We start from the raw sequence: 13,094 nt of genomic DNA, 5'->3' as shown, positions 1-13,094 counted from the left end.
CAGGCTGGAGTGCAGTGACGCTATCTCGACTGACTGCAACCTCTGCCTCCTGGGTTCAAGCGATTCTCCTGCTTCAGCCTCCCGAGTAGCTGGGATTACAGGTGCATGCCACCATGCCCCGCTAACTTTTGTAGTTTTAGTAGAGACAAGGTTTCACCTGTTGGCTAGGCTGCTCTCGAACTCCTGACCTCAGGCAATCGGCTCGTCTTGGCCTCCCAAAGTGCTGGGATTACAGATGTGAGCCACTTCACCCAGCCTCTGTATTTTTTGTGTGAAAGCAAGTTTATTAAGAAAGTAAAGGATAAAAGAATGGCTGCTCCATAGGCAGAGCAGCCTTAATCTACTTCTCAATTGACTGTAAGTCATGCTGAGGTAGAGTATTAGTCAGCTCAGGGAACCATAACAAAATACCATAAACTGGGTGGCTTAAACAACAGAAATTTATTTTCTTACAGTTCTGGAGGCTGGAAGTCTGTGATCAGGGTGCCAGCATGGTTCTGGTGAGATGATTCTCTTCCTGGCTGGCAAATGGCCACCTTCTTGTTGTGTCCTCACGTGGGGAGGGAGAGTGAGAGTAATTATCATCATGCTTGTCACCTTCCATCTGATTTATATTAAAATATATCAAGGCATCTGATTTTATCTTTTATTGTAGTCATTGAATGATTAAATAAATATTTGGTGAATTTATTGTAGTCATTGAATGATTAAATAAATATTTGCTAAGAACTGTGCTCTGTGGTTTACATTTTTTTTTTTTCTTTTTTTGAGTTGGAGTCTTGCTTTGTCACCTGGGCTGGAGTGCAGTGGCACAATCTCGGCTCACTGCAATCTCTGCCTCCTGGGTTCAAGCGATTCTCCTGCCTCAGCCTCCCAAGTAGCTGAGATTACAGGCGTGTGCCACCATGCCTGGCTAATTTTTTCTATTTTTAGTAGAGATGGGGTTTTGCCACATTGGTGAGGTTGGTCTCGAACTTCTGACCTCAAATGATCTGCCTGCCTCAGCCTCCCAAAATGCTGGGATTACAGCATTGAGCCACTGCACCTGGCCTACATGATTTATTTTTATTTAAAAAAATACAGTGCAGAGGTCCCAGGCCTACAGGTAACAATTTTCTAATCTACCACATTTCTACATCCTGTCTGGGAGAGTAAAATCCTACCTCCTTTCTTGCCTGGCATGATAAGACCTCAGAGAGTCTTATCATTACAAAACCAACCAGGGAAGACATGATAACTTGCTTAGCTAAGGCAGTGGCAGTGGTTCTTGGTGTGGGGATGATTCAAGAGCTCTTTTTGGAGACAAAATTGGCAGAATTAGACAGCTGGACAAGGTGGCTTAGGGAGAGAGGGAGGAGTTAGTGTTGACTTTCAGGGTTCTGGATCAGAAGATGAGGATGCTGCTAATGGAGTTGCTCTATAGAGAAGGAGGGGAAATTTGGAGAGAAATATGTTGACTTTGCAAACTACCTAGAATGCTTGTGTCTACCTGTGCAAAATTAAATGGAGAAGTGAGGCAATTATCTGAAGACTGCAAGTAAAATAAGTCCTTTTATTTTGATGGGGCGGGGAGAGAGAATGACACTTGTTGAACTTTTACCTACTTTGTTTTAAGGTCTCTTTCATGGAGATAACACGGAGAAGGAATCATAACATCTCCCCTTCCAACTGATTATTTTAGAAGTCCCAGAAAGTCATTATTTCCCTAAAGAGAGACCAGAATTCACACAGAGAGGGTGTATTAGTTTCCTTTTGCTGCCGTGACAGCACAATTAATTGGCTAAAAGCACACATTTATTATTTCACAGTTCTGAGGGGCACATTCCTTCAGGAGGCTCGGGAAGATAATCTGTTTTCTTGCCCTTTCTTTTTTCTTTTTTTTTTCTGAGACAGAGTCTCACTCTGTCGCCCAGTCTGAAGTGCAGTGGCAAAATCTCAGCTCACTGCAACCTCCATCTCCCAGGTTCAAGTAATTCCCCTTCCTCAGCTTCCTGAGTAGCTGGGATTACAGGTGCATACCACCACACCTAGCTAATTTTTATATTTTTAGTAAAGATGGGGTTTCATCACGTTGGCCAGGCTGGTCTCAACTCCTGCCTGCCTTAGCCTCCCAAAGTGCTGGGATTACAGGTGTGAGCTACCCCTGCCAGCTTCCTTGCCATTTCTAGTTTCTAGACGCTACCCACGTTCCTTGTCTTGTGGCCCCTTTCCCTTCCTCCATCTTCAAGGCCAGCAGTGTACCATCTTCAAATTTCTCTCTCTGACCTCTGCTTTTTGTTGTCACATCTCTTTCCCTGACTCTGATTTTCTTGCCTCCCTCTTAGTGTTACAGGACCAACAGATGCAAATGCCTCTCTGCGCAGTAATGGTCCAATACACTGAAACAGTAGGGTTTGCAGCAGAGAAACTTTAATGATCGCAGGGCACCGAGTGAGGAGCTGGGAGGAGATCCTCAAATCTATCTCCTCAAGGAGTTTTGGGCTGGGGTTCTTAAGGGGATGATGGGGGGGTGAGGGGCTGGAGGATGGGGGTCATTGATTGGTTGGGGTAAGGGGGAAGAAGTGATCAGGACATGGACACTGCATTCTTTGGTGAGTTAGCTTCTTGTGGGACCCTTCAGAGCAGCCGACCTCACTGGTATGCAGCACCTGAAAGAATATCTCAAAGGGAAAATTGATGTCTCATAACATCCAAGTTGTTATCTATGGAGCAGTTAAGGGGAACTATAACCTTGTAACAAGGTTTATGTGATTCTGAAGTAACAGGCCCCAAACAATGATGAGGCAGCAGGTCATAGAGCAGGCTGACCCTGTGATTAAGGCTGCATGAGCTATAAGCTTGGTTTATTTTGTTTCTCCCCTCCCTTCCTCCCTGATTAATTTTGTAAAGTTTATAGGGACAGTTTCATTAGGAGGCCGGTTGTGATTACACTGGATCCACCTGGATAATCTGGGATAATCTCCGCATCTCAACATTCTTAACTTAATCACATCTGCAAAGTCCCTTTTGCTGTGTAAAGCAATATATTCACCAGTTCTGGGCATCAAAATGTGGACATTTTGGTGGGTGCATTATTTTGTCTGCTATGAAGGGTCTGTCTTGTCCTTTATCCCGTGAGACTCAGTCCTAGAAGGGGCAAAACAAGGGTTGCTGGTCCTCCTACCTTTCTTTTTTTTCTCTTTCCAAGTCTTGAAAGGTTTTGGCTCACACTTGCAATTATGAGTTGATATCTACAGACACTTTTGATAAATTGGAAGTTTGGGACTTATTTTGATATGTCATCTTATCAAGAAATGTTTCATCATTATTTGAAGTTTGTTGCTGTTCTGTGCTATGTTCGCCAACATTGAGTGATGTAAATAAATTTTCAGCATGTATGCCAAAGCAGAATAATCCCCCAAACAGGAAAAATAGTAAACACCCCAATCCCTTCACTTTAGGGGGTCTTATATTCTCTGGGGGAGAGGAAATCAGGTAGCTCCAAACCTGGTGAGATGTGTAGTAGTGATGACTTCTTCTAGCTATCTTTTCCTGACTTCCTGGTGTGAATTAGAAATTCCTCCTCTGTTCTTCCATGGTATCTAGAGTAGAGATTTATTTTACAGCATTTATCATATTGTATTGTAATTCTTTGCCTACTTATCAGTCCCACTAGATTTTATTATAAGCAGAGATCATGTCTTATTCCCCAGTGCATTTCCTGGTGCCTAACATCCTGGCTACCAATAATTATATGTTGAATGGATGAATGAAGGTAATTGTTTCTGAAATAGCTTCTGAATCTTGAATTTCCCTTAATGTTTATATTTTACATTTCTCATTGACTTGCAGAAATACTATAATGGTAAATGAGATAATTTCTCTACAGTGCTTAAGATCTTTGGAGAAATGTTTCATTAGGCTAAAGCTCATATGTGGATATCAAATGAAACTGTGAGCTAAAATTGACCATTTTCCTTTCGTTTTGCCACCAAAGTTGTTGGTTGGGAAAACTTTCCTCCATGGTGAATTTGAGTCAGCTAGGAACAACATACACAATTTTACACAATACCTGACAAATGGAAAACACACAGTTGAGCTGTATAAAATGAGATGATGAAATAATAAGAAGAGCTCTATACTTTATTGGCCACTACACTTTTAACAGCTCGCCTTTTAGAAAATAAAGACTGTGTACTGAATTTTATGTAAATTCATTTGTTTCTTATTGTTGATGAAGTGGAAAACATTTCTCTTGAAGTCTCATCGTATTAGTAAGCTTTTGCTGCAGTAACAAACAATCCCCCAAATCTCAGTGACTTACAATAACAATTATTTCTTACTCCCGTTCTGTGAGGGTTGTGGGCTTGTTGTAGCTCTGTTGGGCATGGCTCAGCCCATCTCATTCTTGGACAAAAGTCAAAGAAGCAGTCACCCCCTTGCAGTATGATCTTTTCAAGGCCGAGGGCCAAAGCCCAAAGGGGTGGGAGAACAGGAGCAAACTGTGCAAGTGCATTTTAAGCTTCTGCTCAGATACGACGCATGTCTTGTCCACTCACATTCCGTTGGCCAACGGAAGTCACAGGGTCAAGCTCAGTGGGGAAAGATACACTGCCCATAGGAAGTGTATCAGAATAGAAGGAAAAAAAAATTGTGAACAAATCATACCATCCATCACGCTCTGCATCCAAAGTGATGTTAGTCAAAGTCATTCTTTGGCCTTTTGTGATATTAGTTATGCTTTAAAACTTTTATTTGGAGTTCAATTTATGTAGCCTGAATAATAAAGGTGATTATAATTGATTTTGCATAAACGGGGCTCTCATAAATAGGAGGAAAAAGTAAACAGATTTGGGGATTTTAGCTAAAAAAAAATTCAACTTTATAAATATAGAAGTGTTTTTAGGATGGTGATGAAGGTCAGTTGTTTTTTATATCTGTGGATGTCACCGCCAGCAGAAAAGGATTGAAATTAAAGTAGAGATATTAGGATAGAGTTAACATAAGGAACAATTTCTTAACCAGTCAAGTTAAAAAGACATGGAAGGGCAAAGGTCTCCCTAGTAGACAATTCAATCATTTATCTGCTTGAAGAGGGAAGGCTGGCTAGAGGACAGGTTTCTGCCAATTCTTTGTTTACAGTACTTTGAATCTGGAAAAAAAGAAGTCCTTTTAAGACAGACGGTATTAAAATTCTTCTTACATCAGTAAAATGGCATTAAGAAATTTAGAGGCTGGTTTGATGTAGAAAATGAGAAAAAATGAGAGAAAAATGTAACTCTGAGCATGTATCACTTCTTCAGAGAATAAAATATCACATGAATATGGTTTTAATGTATTTGTTCATTTCACTCATACTATATGTCAGGCACTGTGATCACTGCTGGTTTGGTAAGAAATCATCAAATGTATCTGGGTGTGGTGCCTCATGCCTGTAGTCCTAGCACTTTGGGAGGCTGAGGTGGGAGGATTGCTTGAGCTCAGGAGTTTGACACCAGTCTGGGCAACACAGCAAGATCCCATCTCTACAAAAAATACAAAAATTAGCAGGGCATGGTGGTGTATGCCTGTGGTCCCAGGTACTCAGGAGACTGAGATGGGAAGATCACCTGAGCCTGGGAGGTCAAGGCTGTAGAGAGTCGTGATTGTGCCACAGCACTTCAGCCTGGGTGACAGAGTTAGACCCTGTCTCAGAAAAAAAGAAAAGATTAAACATAACTTCTAGTTAAAAGGTCAGATGTAATCAGCTCTACATGTCACATATCACCAGCATTCTTGCTCTGAATTTTGTGCTTACAATTTGTTGCTCTGAATTTTGTGCTTACAATTTGAAAAAGAGAATAAGATATTCAAACTATATTTCATGATCTACAGTTATGAAAATGTAATTTTTTTTAAACTACTGCCTTTCAGGTGATCACATATTTTTCCCCCTCCTCATACATTTCTAACGAGCTCTGAAATATTTTTAGAAGACAACCGATCCTCTCTGACAGCAAATTCTCATTTTATTTGCTTTTGAGGTGGACTTGTGAACATGGCAGCGAGTGAGTGGCTCAGGGGCGGTTGCATTTGGTGAATACATTTAAAGAAGTTACGTCTTCTGGAAAGTCAAACAGTACAGCATTATTATGAATATGTTCATCAGTGCAGCTGTTTAAGAGGCCGAGAAACCAATGGTTTTCTTTTGTCATGAAAAGCTGCAGCCATGATATTTTTTTTGAAATGACAGAAATATTCGTCAGAGCAGTGGCAGTTGGTATGTGGCATTATTGAGTCTTAATCTGTGTGCTAGCAACGGAATGTATTCGCTTCTTTGTTATAACCAATTTATAATAATCCTAGCTGACTCTTCCCTAGAGCTTCCCTTCAGCCAGGCCAATTGAAGCAGTTCAGAACTGCTGACTCATTTAATCCTCACAGCAGGAGGGTAGAAGCTGTTACGTAGCTGCATCCTTACTCCCATTTTGTAGATTAAAGAATTGAGGCACAGAGCGACTAAGAATTTGCACAAGGTCACATCATTAGACGGCGGGGTCAGGCTTTGAACCTAGGCTGTGTTTGATTCATTTTGCTCCCTCTTATCAAGTGAGTCCAATAACCTGACATCTGATTAAAAGCAAGAAACGATTCCTGTTCCCTTTGGTTTCATCCTACCCTGAGCCTTCTACTTGATTTTCTGGCTCCTCTGGTTTGGACTACGAGTTTGTAATTGCTTTCCGTAATTCAGGTGAAGAACTTTTCCCAGATCTTTGAGGTGTTGAATTGCAAAACAATACAATGTATACATCTACGCACATTTAAAACGAGCCGTGGTCATTTATTAATCAAGAGAAGCTTGCCTCGGGCCAAAAATGACCAGTCGCTCTGCAAGGAAAGGTATTAAAAAGCACGGGGTCTGGAAGCCGGTGAGAGAAGGCTCTTTCTCATCCAGGATCCTAGGACTTCCCGCGGACACGCGCGGGAAGCGTCCTCTCGGAAGAGGCCCGTGGGAGCGGGCGCGGTGCAACCCTCGGCGCCTCTGGGACGCGGGTCTCCAGGTTCCCCGCGGATCTTCCGGCCCTTGGGCCTGGGCGCGTCGCTGCGCGCAGCAGAAACGGCCTCCGCCCTGAGACTGGGTGCCACTGTCCCCGGTTTTACTGGCTGGAGGAGGAGGGAGGGCGCACCCTGGCCCCGCACTCCCCGCGACATTTGGGTGCCAGGGATGTCAGTCAGCCTGGGATGAGGGTGCCCCTGGCTGGGGAAGAGAAGCGAGAGGGAGGGAAGGGAGTACGTGGGTTTGAGCATTCTCCCCACCGGTGTTTGTCACGTCCCCCGCCTGGATCCCTCCCTCCCCAGCCGCCGCCCACCTGGGCTCCCCGGCCTGCGGCGGCGGTGGCGCGAGGCTCGCTCCCCAGGCCGCAAAGTCGCACCCGCGGCGGTCTGCGGAGCTTTCCGGGTCTCTGCCCGCCCCCTCCCCCGCTGCGCCCTCCCTCCCAGGGTGCCCGACGTGCACGTTCCCTGCCACTTCGGTCCAGGCGCGCCAGTGGGTTTGGCCTGCGCGGCGGCGGCTAGGCGGGGGAGCGAGTGAGCGCGAGGGGCGGGCGCGAGTGACTGTGTGAGTCACCCGTACCTGGAGTGCGAGCGACGCAGAGCCAGCGGCGCGGAGCCCGAGCCGGAGCCGAGCCCCAGCGCCTGCGAGCCCTAGAGCGCGGCCGGCCCCAGGCGCCAGGCCTCGTCGCCCTCCCCGTGCACTCACCCGGGGCCCGGCGCCGACTCCCCACCCGGCGCCAGCCGCCCGCAGCCCTCCCGCCTGCCCGGAGGCGGTGCGGGGCTCGCCGGGGGATGTCACAGAGGCTCCTCGGAGCCAGCAGCCGCCGCCGCCGCCCCCGGGAATCGCGATCATGAACCCCCAGTGCGCCCGTTGCGGAAAAGTCGTGTATCCCACCGAGAAAGTCAACTGCCTGGATAAGGTGAGCGAGGGGGCGCCGGGCCAGCCTGGACCTGCCGGGCGCCGGGCTGCACCTGCTCCGAGAAGTTTTGGCACCTGGGATGGAAAGCGATGAGTGGGTCGGTGCGTGTGCCTGTGCCTTGGCAAGGGGGGAGGGCGCGCGAACGAAGACGCCCGCGGGAGTGTCAGAGACACGCTTGGCGATTGTGGTGTTGGAACCGGGAAGGGCTTTTGTCGCGGTACCGGGCTGCGCGACATCTGCCGAGCCGCTGCGGAGGGCGCACGGCGGTGCGCGGTCCCGGGCCCCGGAGGGACCAGGCTGGGCACCCAGGGGGGCACTTCGGCGAGCCGCGCCCCCTCCACCTCCACTTGTGTTCCACAATACCCCTGACCCCTGCAGCACAGATCCGCCCGCGATCCCACCTCACCGCCCACCCCTAGCGCCTCCTGTGACCGCGGCGAGGGGGAGAGGCAAATAGTAATTAATATGTCATGGGGCGGCCGCTGCCGCATTGCTAAGAATAATCCCTGCTGGAGAGCCCCGGCTCAGCGTGGCAAGCCGGACCCAGGGGTGTCTAATCCACCGGGTGGGGAATTCCAGGGGAAGTAGTTTTGTAGCCGGGCCCCTCCAGCCCTACCTCCTGCCCTTCCCGGGCAGGGATGGAGAGGAACAGCCGGGGAGAGACACCCAGGAGCGATCCGGAGTGACTGACAGTTGAAACCAGCCAGGGGCGTTCTGGGGAAATTTGCGTCTGAAGATACAAATGCTTCCTTAGAACAAGCTGTCATCTTGACAGTCATCCCAGGCAGAGTCAGAGGTCCAGCATTTTAGTGGAAGCTGGTCCTGTGTAGGGGTACTTACATAGTCCTCCTGCAGCCCCCTCAGCTTGCCTGACTTCGGGTGAACACATATTTGTTGAGATCCTACAAACCCTGCATTTAGACACTTTGAACTGGCTTCCTTTTGGTTTCAAAGCCACTCTCTGGGCCCCGTTTCTTCATTAACCGAGCTCAGAATTCTTTTCTGGCTGCTCAGAGAAGTGCTGTTTCGACAGAGCGTTGACAGTACTTCCATGGTGCGTCGGTATATTGTGGTGAGTCTTCCTTTAAGACTCAATTTTCAGAGTTGCCTGCTTGCCTGCTTTATTTACTTAGCTGAAAGTAGGTAAACACATCCACAGTTCCCTACACTTATTTTGTTGTAGCATTTTCAGCTACAGGGACCGTGATGCGCTCAAAAGCCTTCCTTCTGTGCCCATCCTGGCAAGAACTGGCATTGTACTGAATTTTTAAATTTTTTTTTCCAGTATTGGCATAAAGGATGTTTCCATTGTGAGGTCTGCAAGATGGCACTCAACATGAACAACTACAAAGGCTATGAAAAGAAGCCCTATTGTAATGCGTAAGTATTGTCAACATGCTGTCCAGGTGTGGCACAGCCTCAGAGCTTGAGAGCCAGTGGACCTGCCTGTTTTGAAGAACTGACTCACTGTGTCACCCAGGTGTGGCAGTGGCTAGTTACCTGTTTATATCACAGACTCTGGAGCCATGTACTTTGTTGATGATCACTGCTTTTTATGCCTTTCTAATGTGTTGGGTAACTTCTATGCATCTTCAACTAGGTTAGTTTTTGAGGTTCACAGTGTTACAGACTTAGGGACACTTATTAGAAGCTGCAGAACTTCCCCACTGAGAACGTGTGGGCTCTGAAGTGCATGTCAGGTAGATTTCCATTTTAATCCTGTGTCAATTTCCATTTTAATCATAGGATGTTGCCATACTGCAATTTCATACCTGAACCTAGTTGCTATGGAAAGGAGTCTTGCTCATTTGGTCTTAGCTGAGACCACTGCAGAGATTCTGGGCTTAAACAGGAAATCAAAGAGTGGTTTGGAGAATGGAACCAAAGACATGGGTGTTCCTGGCTGGTTAGTAGTAGGTCGGTTGTAGTAGATCTACTGCAGTAGACCCGGTACTTCCGGCTGGTTAGTGTTGTAGTAGGTGGGGATTAAAAAAGGTAAGCCTTCTTTGGAAGGCTTTTGTGTAGGCATGCTGCTAGCCTAGAATAGCAATTAGCTAGCATTTATATCGTGCTCACCATGTGTCAAGCTCTGTTCTAAGCACTTTATGCATACTGATCATTTAATCTTTACAACGACCCTACAAGTTAGGGGATGCTATTATTACCCCCATTTAGCAGGTAATGAAATTGAGGCCTTGAGAGGATCAGGCTCAGGCGGGGCTCAGATCACTCCTGGAGGCTGCTGGTGGTTTGATTTGACTAGTGTTTCCGTATGTCTATCTTGCTGCCCAGAGGCACATGTTTCTCCACTCCTGTGAGCATCCCCCTACCCCAGACTGTTTTCAACTGTAAGCTCTTGGCCCTGATGGTTAAGTTTTCTTTTTCTTTTCTTTCTTTCTTTTTTTCTGAGACAGAGTTTTGCTCTTGTTGCCCAGGCTGTAGTGCAATGGCGTGATCTTGGCTCACTGCAACCTCCGCCTCCCAGGTTCAAGTGGTTCTTCTACTTCAGCCTCCTGAGTAGTTGGGATTACAAGCATGTACCACCATGCTCGGCTAATTTTGACCTCAGGTGATCTGCCGCCCTCGGCCTCCCAAAGTGCTGGAATTACCGGCGTGAGCCACCGCACCTGGCCTGATGGTTGAGTTTTCTCACCAGTTCCCCTGTGGGGTTGGCATGGTCTGGAGCCAGCAGAGGTGCCTCTGGACCTCAAGCCTTTTGGCTGGAACATTGCCAGAGATTCATCTTCCCTACAGTTTTTGAAGTAGGTTCATCATTCAGGTCTCCTGGAGATGGAGGGCCCTTGATTAATTCATGCTTCATTACATACTGACAGTATGTTACCATAGACCGTATATTTTTGGTAACCAAATGGAATTGCTCATGCCTCTCTGGTGAAGAACTTCAAAAAGCATTTTATCTGGTGAAGACTTTAATATTTGTTTTTCCTTAGTCCTTAGTGCTTACAGGTAGACCAGAATCTTTTCAAGAAATCAGAAAATGGCGGCATTGAACAGAATTCAGGACTTTCTTGGAGAGGGGAAGTCCACAGATATTCCCCAAACTTTCTGATGTCTTCAATCCTGCTATACCATTCTTCCTATTGGAATAGCGTGAAGCAAAAACGAGGTTTCGGTGTCATGATTTCCTGCTTCCCTTCCAGAGAGCCATAAACAACTGGTTAAAGATCAAAGGCAGGCGTAAGGAGAAGGGAAAGGGCCCCAACCACCCATAAATGGGATAATTGTTCTTTGGTTAAAGGAAAGTGAACCATTCTTCCTGTAACTGTTTCAGTTGGCAGCCTGATTCCATCAGGCTTTATGGACCACATCAGGATTCAGGATTCTTTACAGGGCAGGGCCAGGAGTTTAACCCCAGTGATAACAATGCCTTTGGGTGGCCCTGGTAGGCCTGAAGGGATTGGGAGGGAAGGAGGAAAAAGAGAGAAAAAAAAATGGGGAGAGAATAGCAATTACAACAATGAGAGAGAACTGGATAAGGGAGAAAAGAAATGATCAAAATAAAAGGACAGAAAACAGTTCAACTGAAGTAGAGTCATTGACTGCATTGGGCTACTTGAAAATTATTTAGTGCTTATTGCTTAGTTTGGGTTCAATCTAATTTTAAAAGTTTATGAGATTCTGGATGAGTTAGGAAGAGCTATTTTGCACTTTGACTTGATAGTGATGAGTGCCCAGAAACGTTGAGATTTGGGCCCCAAAAGGAAATGATTTTACTTATGAAAAAGAAACATCCTGTTGTATTGTTTCATAGGTCTTGATCTCATTTTTAATACTCTCAATATACCTGTATAGAATGTTTATAGATTTTCCTCTCTAAAATTTCTCATACGATTCCAGTACATTATTATTAGTTTTCAGTTGAATTCTGGGGGTAACACTCGAGGATTTTTGCTTCATGTTGAACCTGGTAGTCCACTTTATTGAGCAGATAAATAGGGGGAAATAGGAATTCATCCTTAGTGAATGGATGAGTAGAGAGCTGATATTTAAAATTCAGATTTAGGTTCATGTCATAGCTTGATATGCTACCTCTAGAAAATGGAACCTGGCAAAGTTTTGGGTTCTGTCTGCTATGAGGGTTCTGGGCTCGAAGGTCCCTGCTGTCAGTCTGTAGTCTGCTAAGGATACATGTTGCCGTGTACACTGGCTGGGCAGTGTGGATTGCCCTCTGGGGATCCTGATGCATCCGCTCTAATTCAGGTGGTGCATGTCAATCAGCTGTTCCCTGTGGTTGTGGCCAGAGGGCTGCCATAATTTCTCTGGGTCAGTAGTAGAAAATTGATTCTCTAATGTATACTGCTACCAGAAAATGAAACATTTGCTTTTCATGTAATGCAATATTTTATCTGCACCTGGTTGGTTCAGGAGTCAATGTATATACATGCTTAAATGAAAACAACTCTTCATCTTCCGCTGTCACTTTTTATTGTGAAAATTTTCATACATGCAAAATAAGTAAAAGAATAATACAAGGAACATCTCTATCCCCTCCACTGACATTCAACTATTATTAACATTTTGCCATGTTTGCTGCTTCGTATTTTGATCTCATTATATGTCCAAATATATATATATATTTTAAAAATTTATTTATTTTTATTTATTTATTTTTTTGAGTCGGAGTCTCACCCTGTAGCTCAGGCTGGAGTGCAGTGACGCCATCTCGGTTCACTGCAAGCTGCGCCTCCTGTGTTCACACCATTCTCCGGCCTCAGCCTCCCGAGTAGCTGGGACTACAGGCGCCCACCACCACGCCCAGCTAGTTTTTTTTTGTATTTTTTAGTAGAGCTGGGGTTTCACCATGTTAGCCAGGATGGTCATGATCTCCTGACCTTGTGATCCGCCTGCCTCAGCCTCCCATAGTACTGGGATTACAGGCATGAGCCACCGCACCCGGCCATGTCCAAATATTTTTATTACTGTTGAGCCATTTTTCCATTTCATACATCAAGCTGGTTTCATACATCGTGACATTTCATCCCTAAAAACCACATCATGCATGCACTAAGCATAAGGGCATTTTCTTAAAGAATCATAGAGCTTTTATTACACTTAAGAAAATTAACAAATGCGTTGTTATAACATCTTATATCCTGTCTATTTTATATTTCCCCATTGTCCTAAGAATGTTCTTTATAGTTT

General features: G+C 45.6%; 2 protein-coding genes across 2 annotated transcripts in view; one reads left to right on the top strand and one right to left on the bottom strand.

Annotated features, from left to right (window-relative positions):
• Positions 1–6,781: 6,781 nt before the first annotated feature.
• LOC108527765 (collagen alpha-1(I) chain-like) lies at positions 6,782–7,882 on the bottom strand. Its single transcript, XM_017869227.1, has 2 exons — positions 7,329–7,882; positions 6,782–7,216 (listed from the first exon to the last, which is right to left on the bottom strand). Exons 1-2 carry the CDS (start codon positions 7,862–7,864, stop codon positions 6,862–6,864), a joined length of 891 nt encoding a protein of 296 aa, XP_017724716.1. The 5' UTR covers positions 7,865–7,882; the 3' UTR covers positions 6,782–6,861.
• LOC108527766 (LIM zinc-binding domain-containing Nebulette-like) overlaps positions 7,845–13,094 on the top strand; it is a 216,049-nt gene continuing 210,799 nt past the window's right edge. The window contains exons 1-2 of the mRNA XM_017869228.1: positions 7,845–7,931; positions 9,217–9,311. Of these exons, the coding sequence (XP_017724717.1) occupies positions 7,863–7,931; positions 9,217–9,311 (164 nt within the window). The 5' untranslated portion in view covers positions 7,845–7,862. The remainder of the gene's footprint in view (positions 7,932–9,216; positions 9,312–13,094) is intronic.

The sequence above is a fragment of the Rhinopithecus bieti genome, unplaced genomic scaffold (genome assembly GCF_001698545.2).
Source record: "Rhinopithecus bieti isolate Rb0 unplaced genomic scaffold, ASM169854v2 scaffold_3043, whole genome shotgun sequence".
Taxonomy (NCBI): Eukaryota; Metazoa; Chordata; class Mammalia; order Primates; family Cercopithecidae; genus Rhinopithecus; species Rhinopithecus bieti.
The sequence above is the reverse complement of the archived record's forward strand: the minus strand, read 5'-3'. Positions and strand labels throughout refer to the sequence as shown.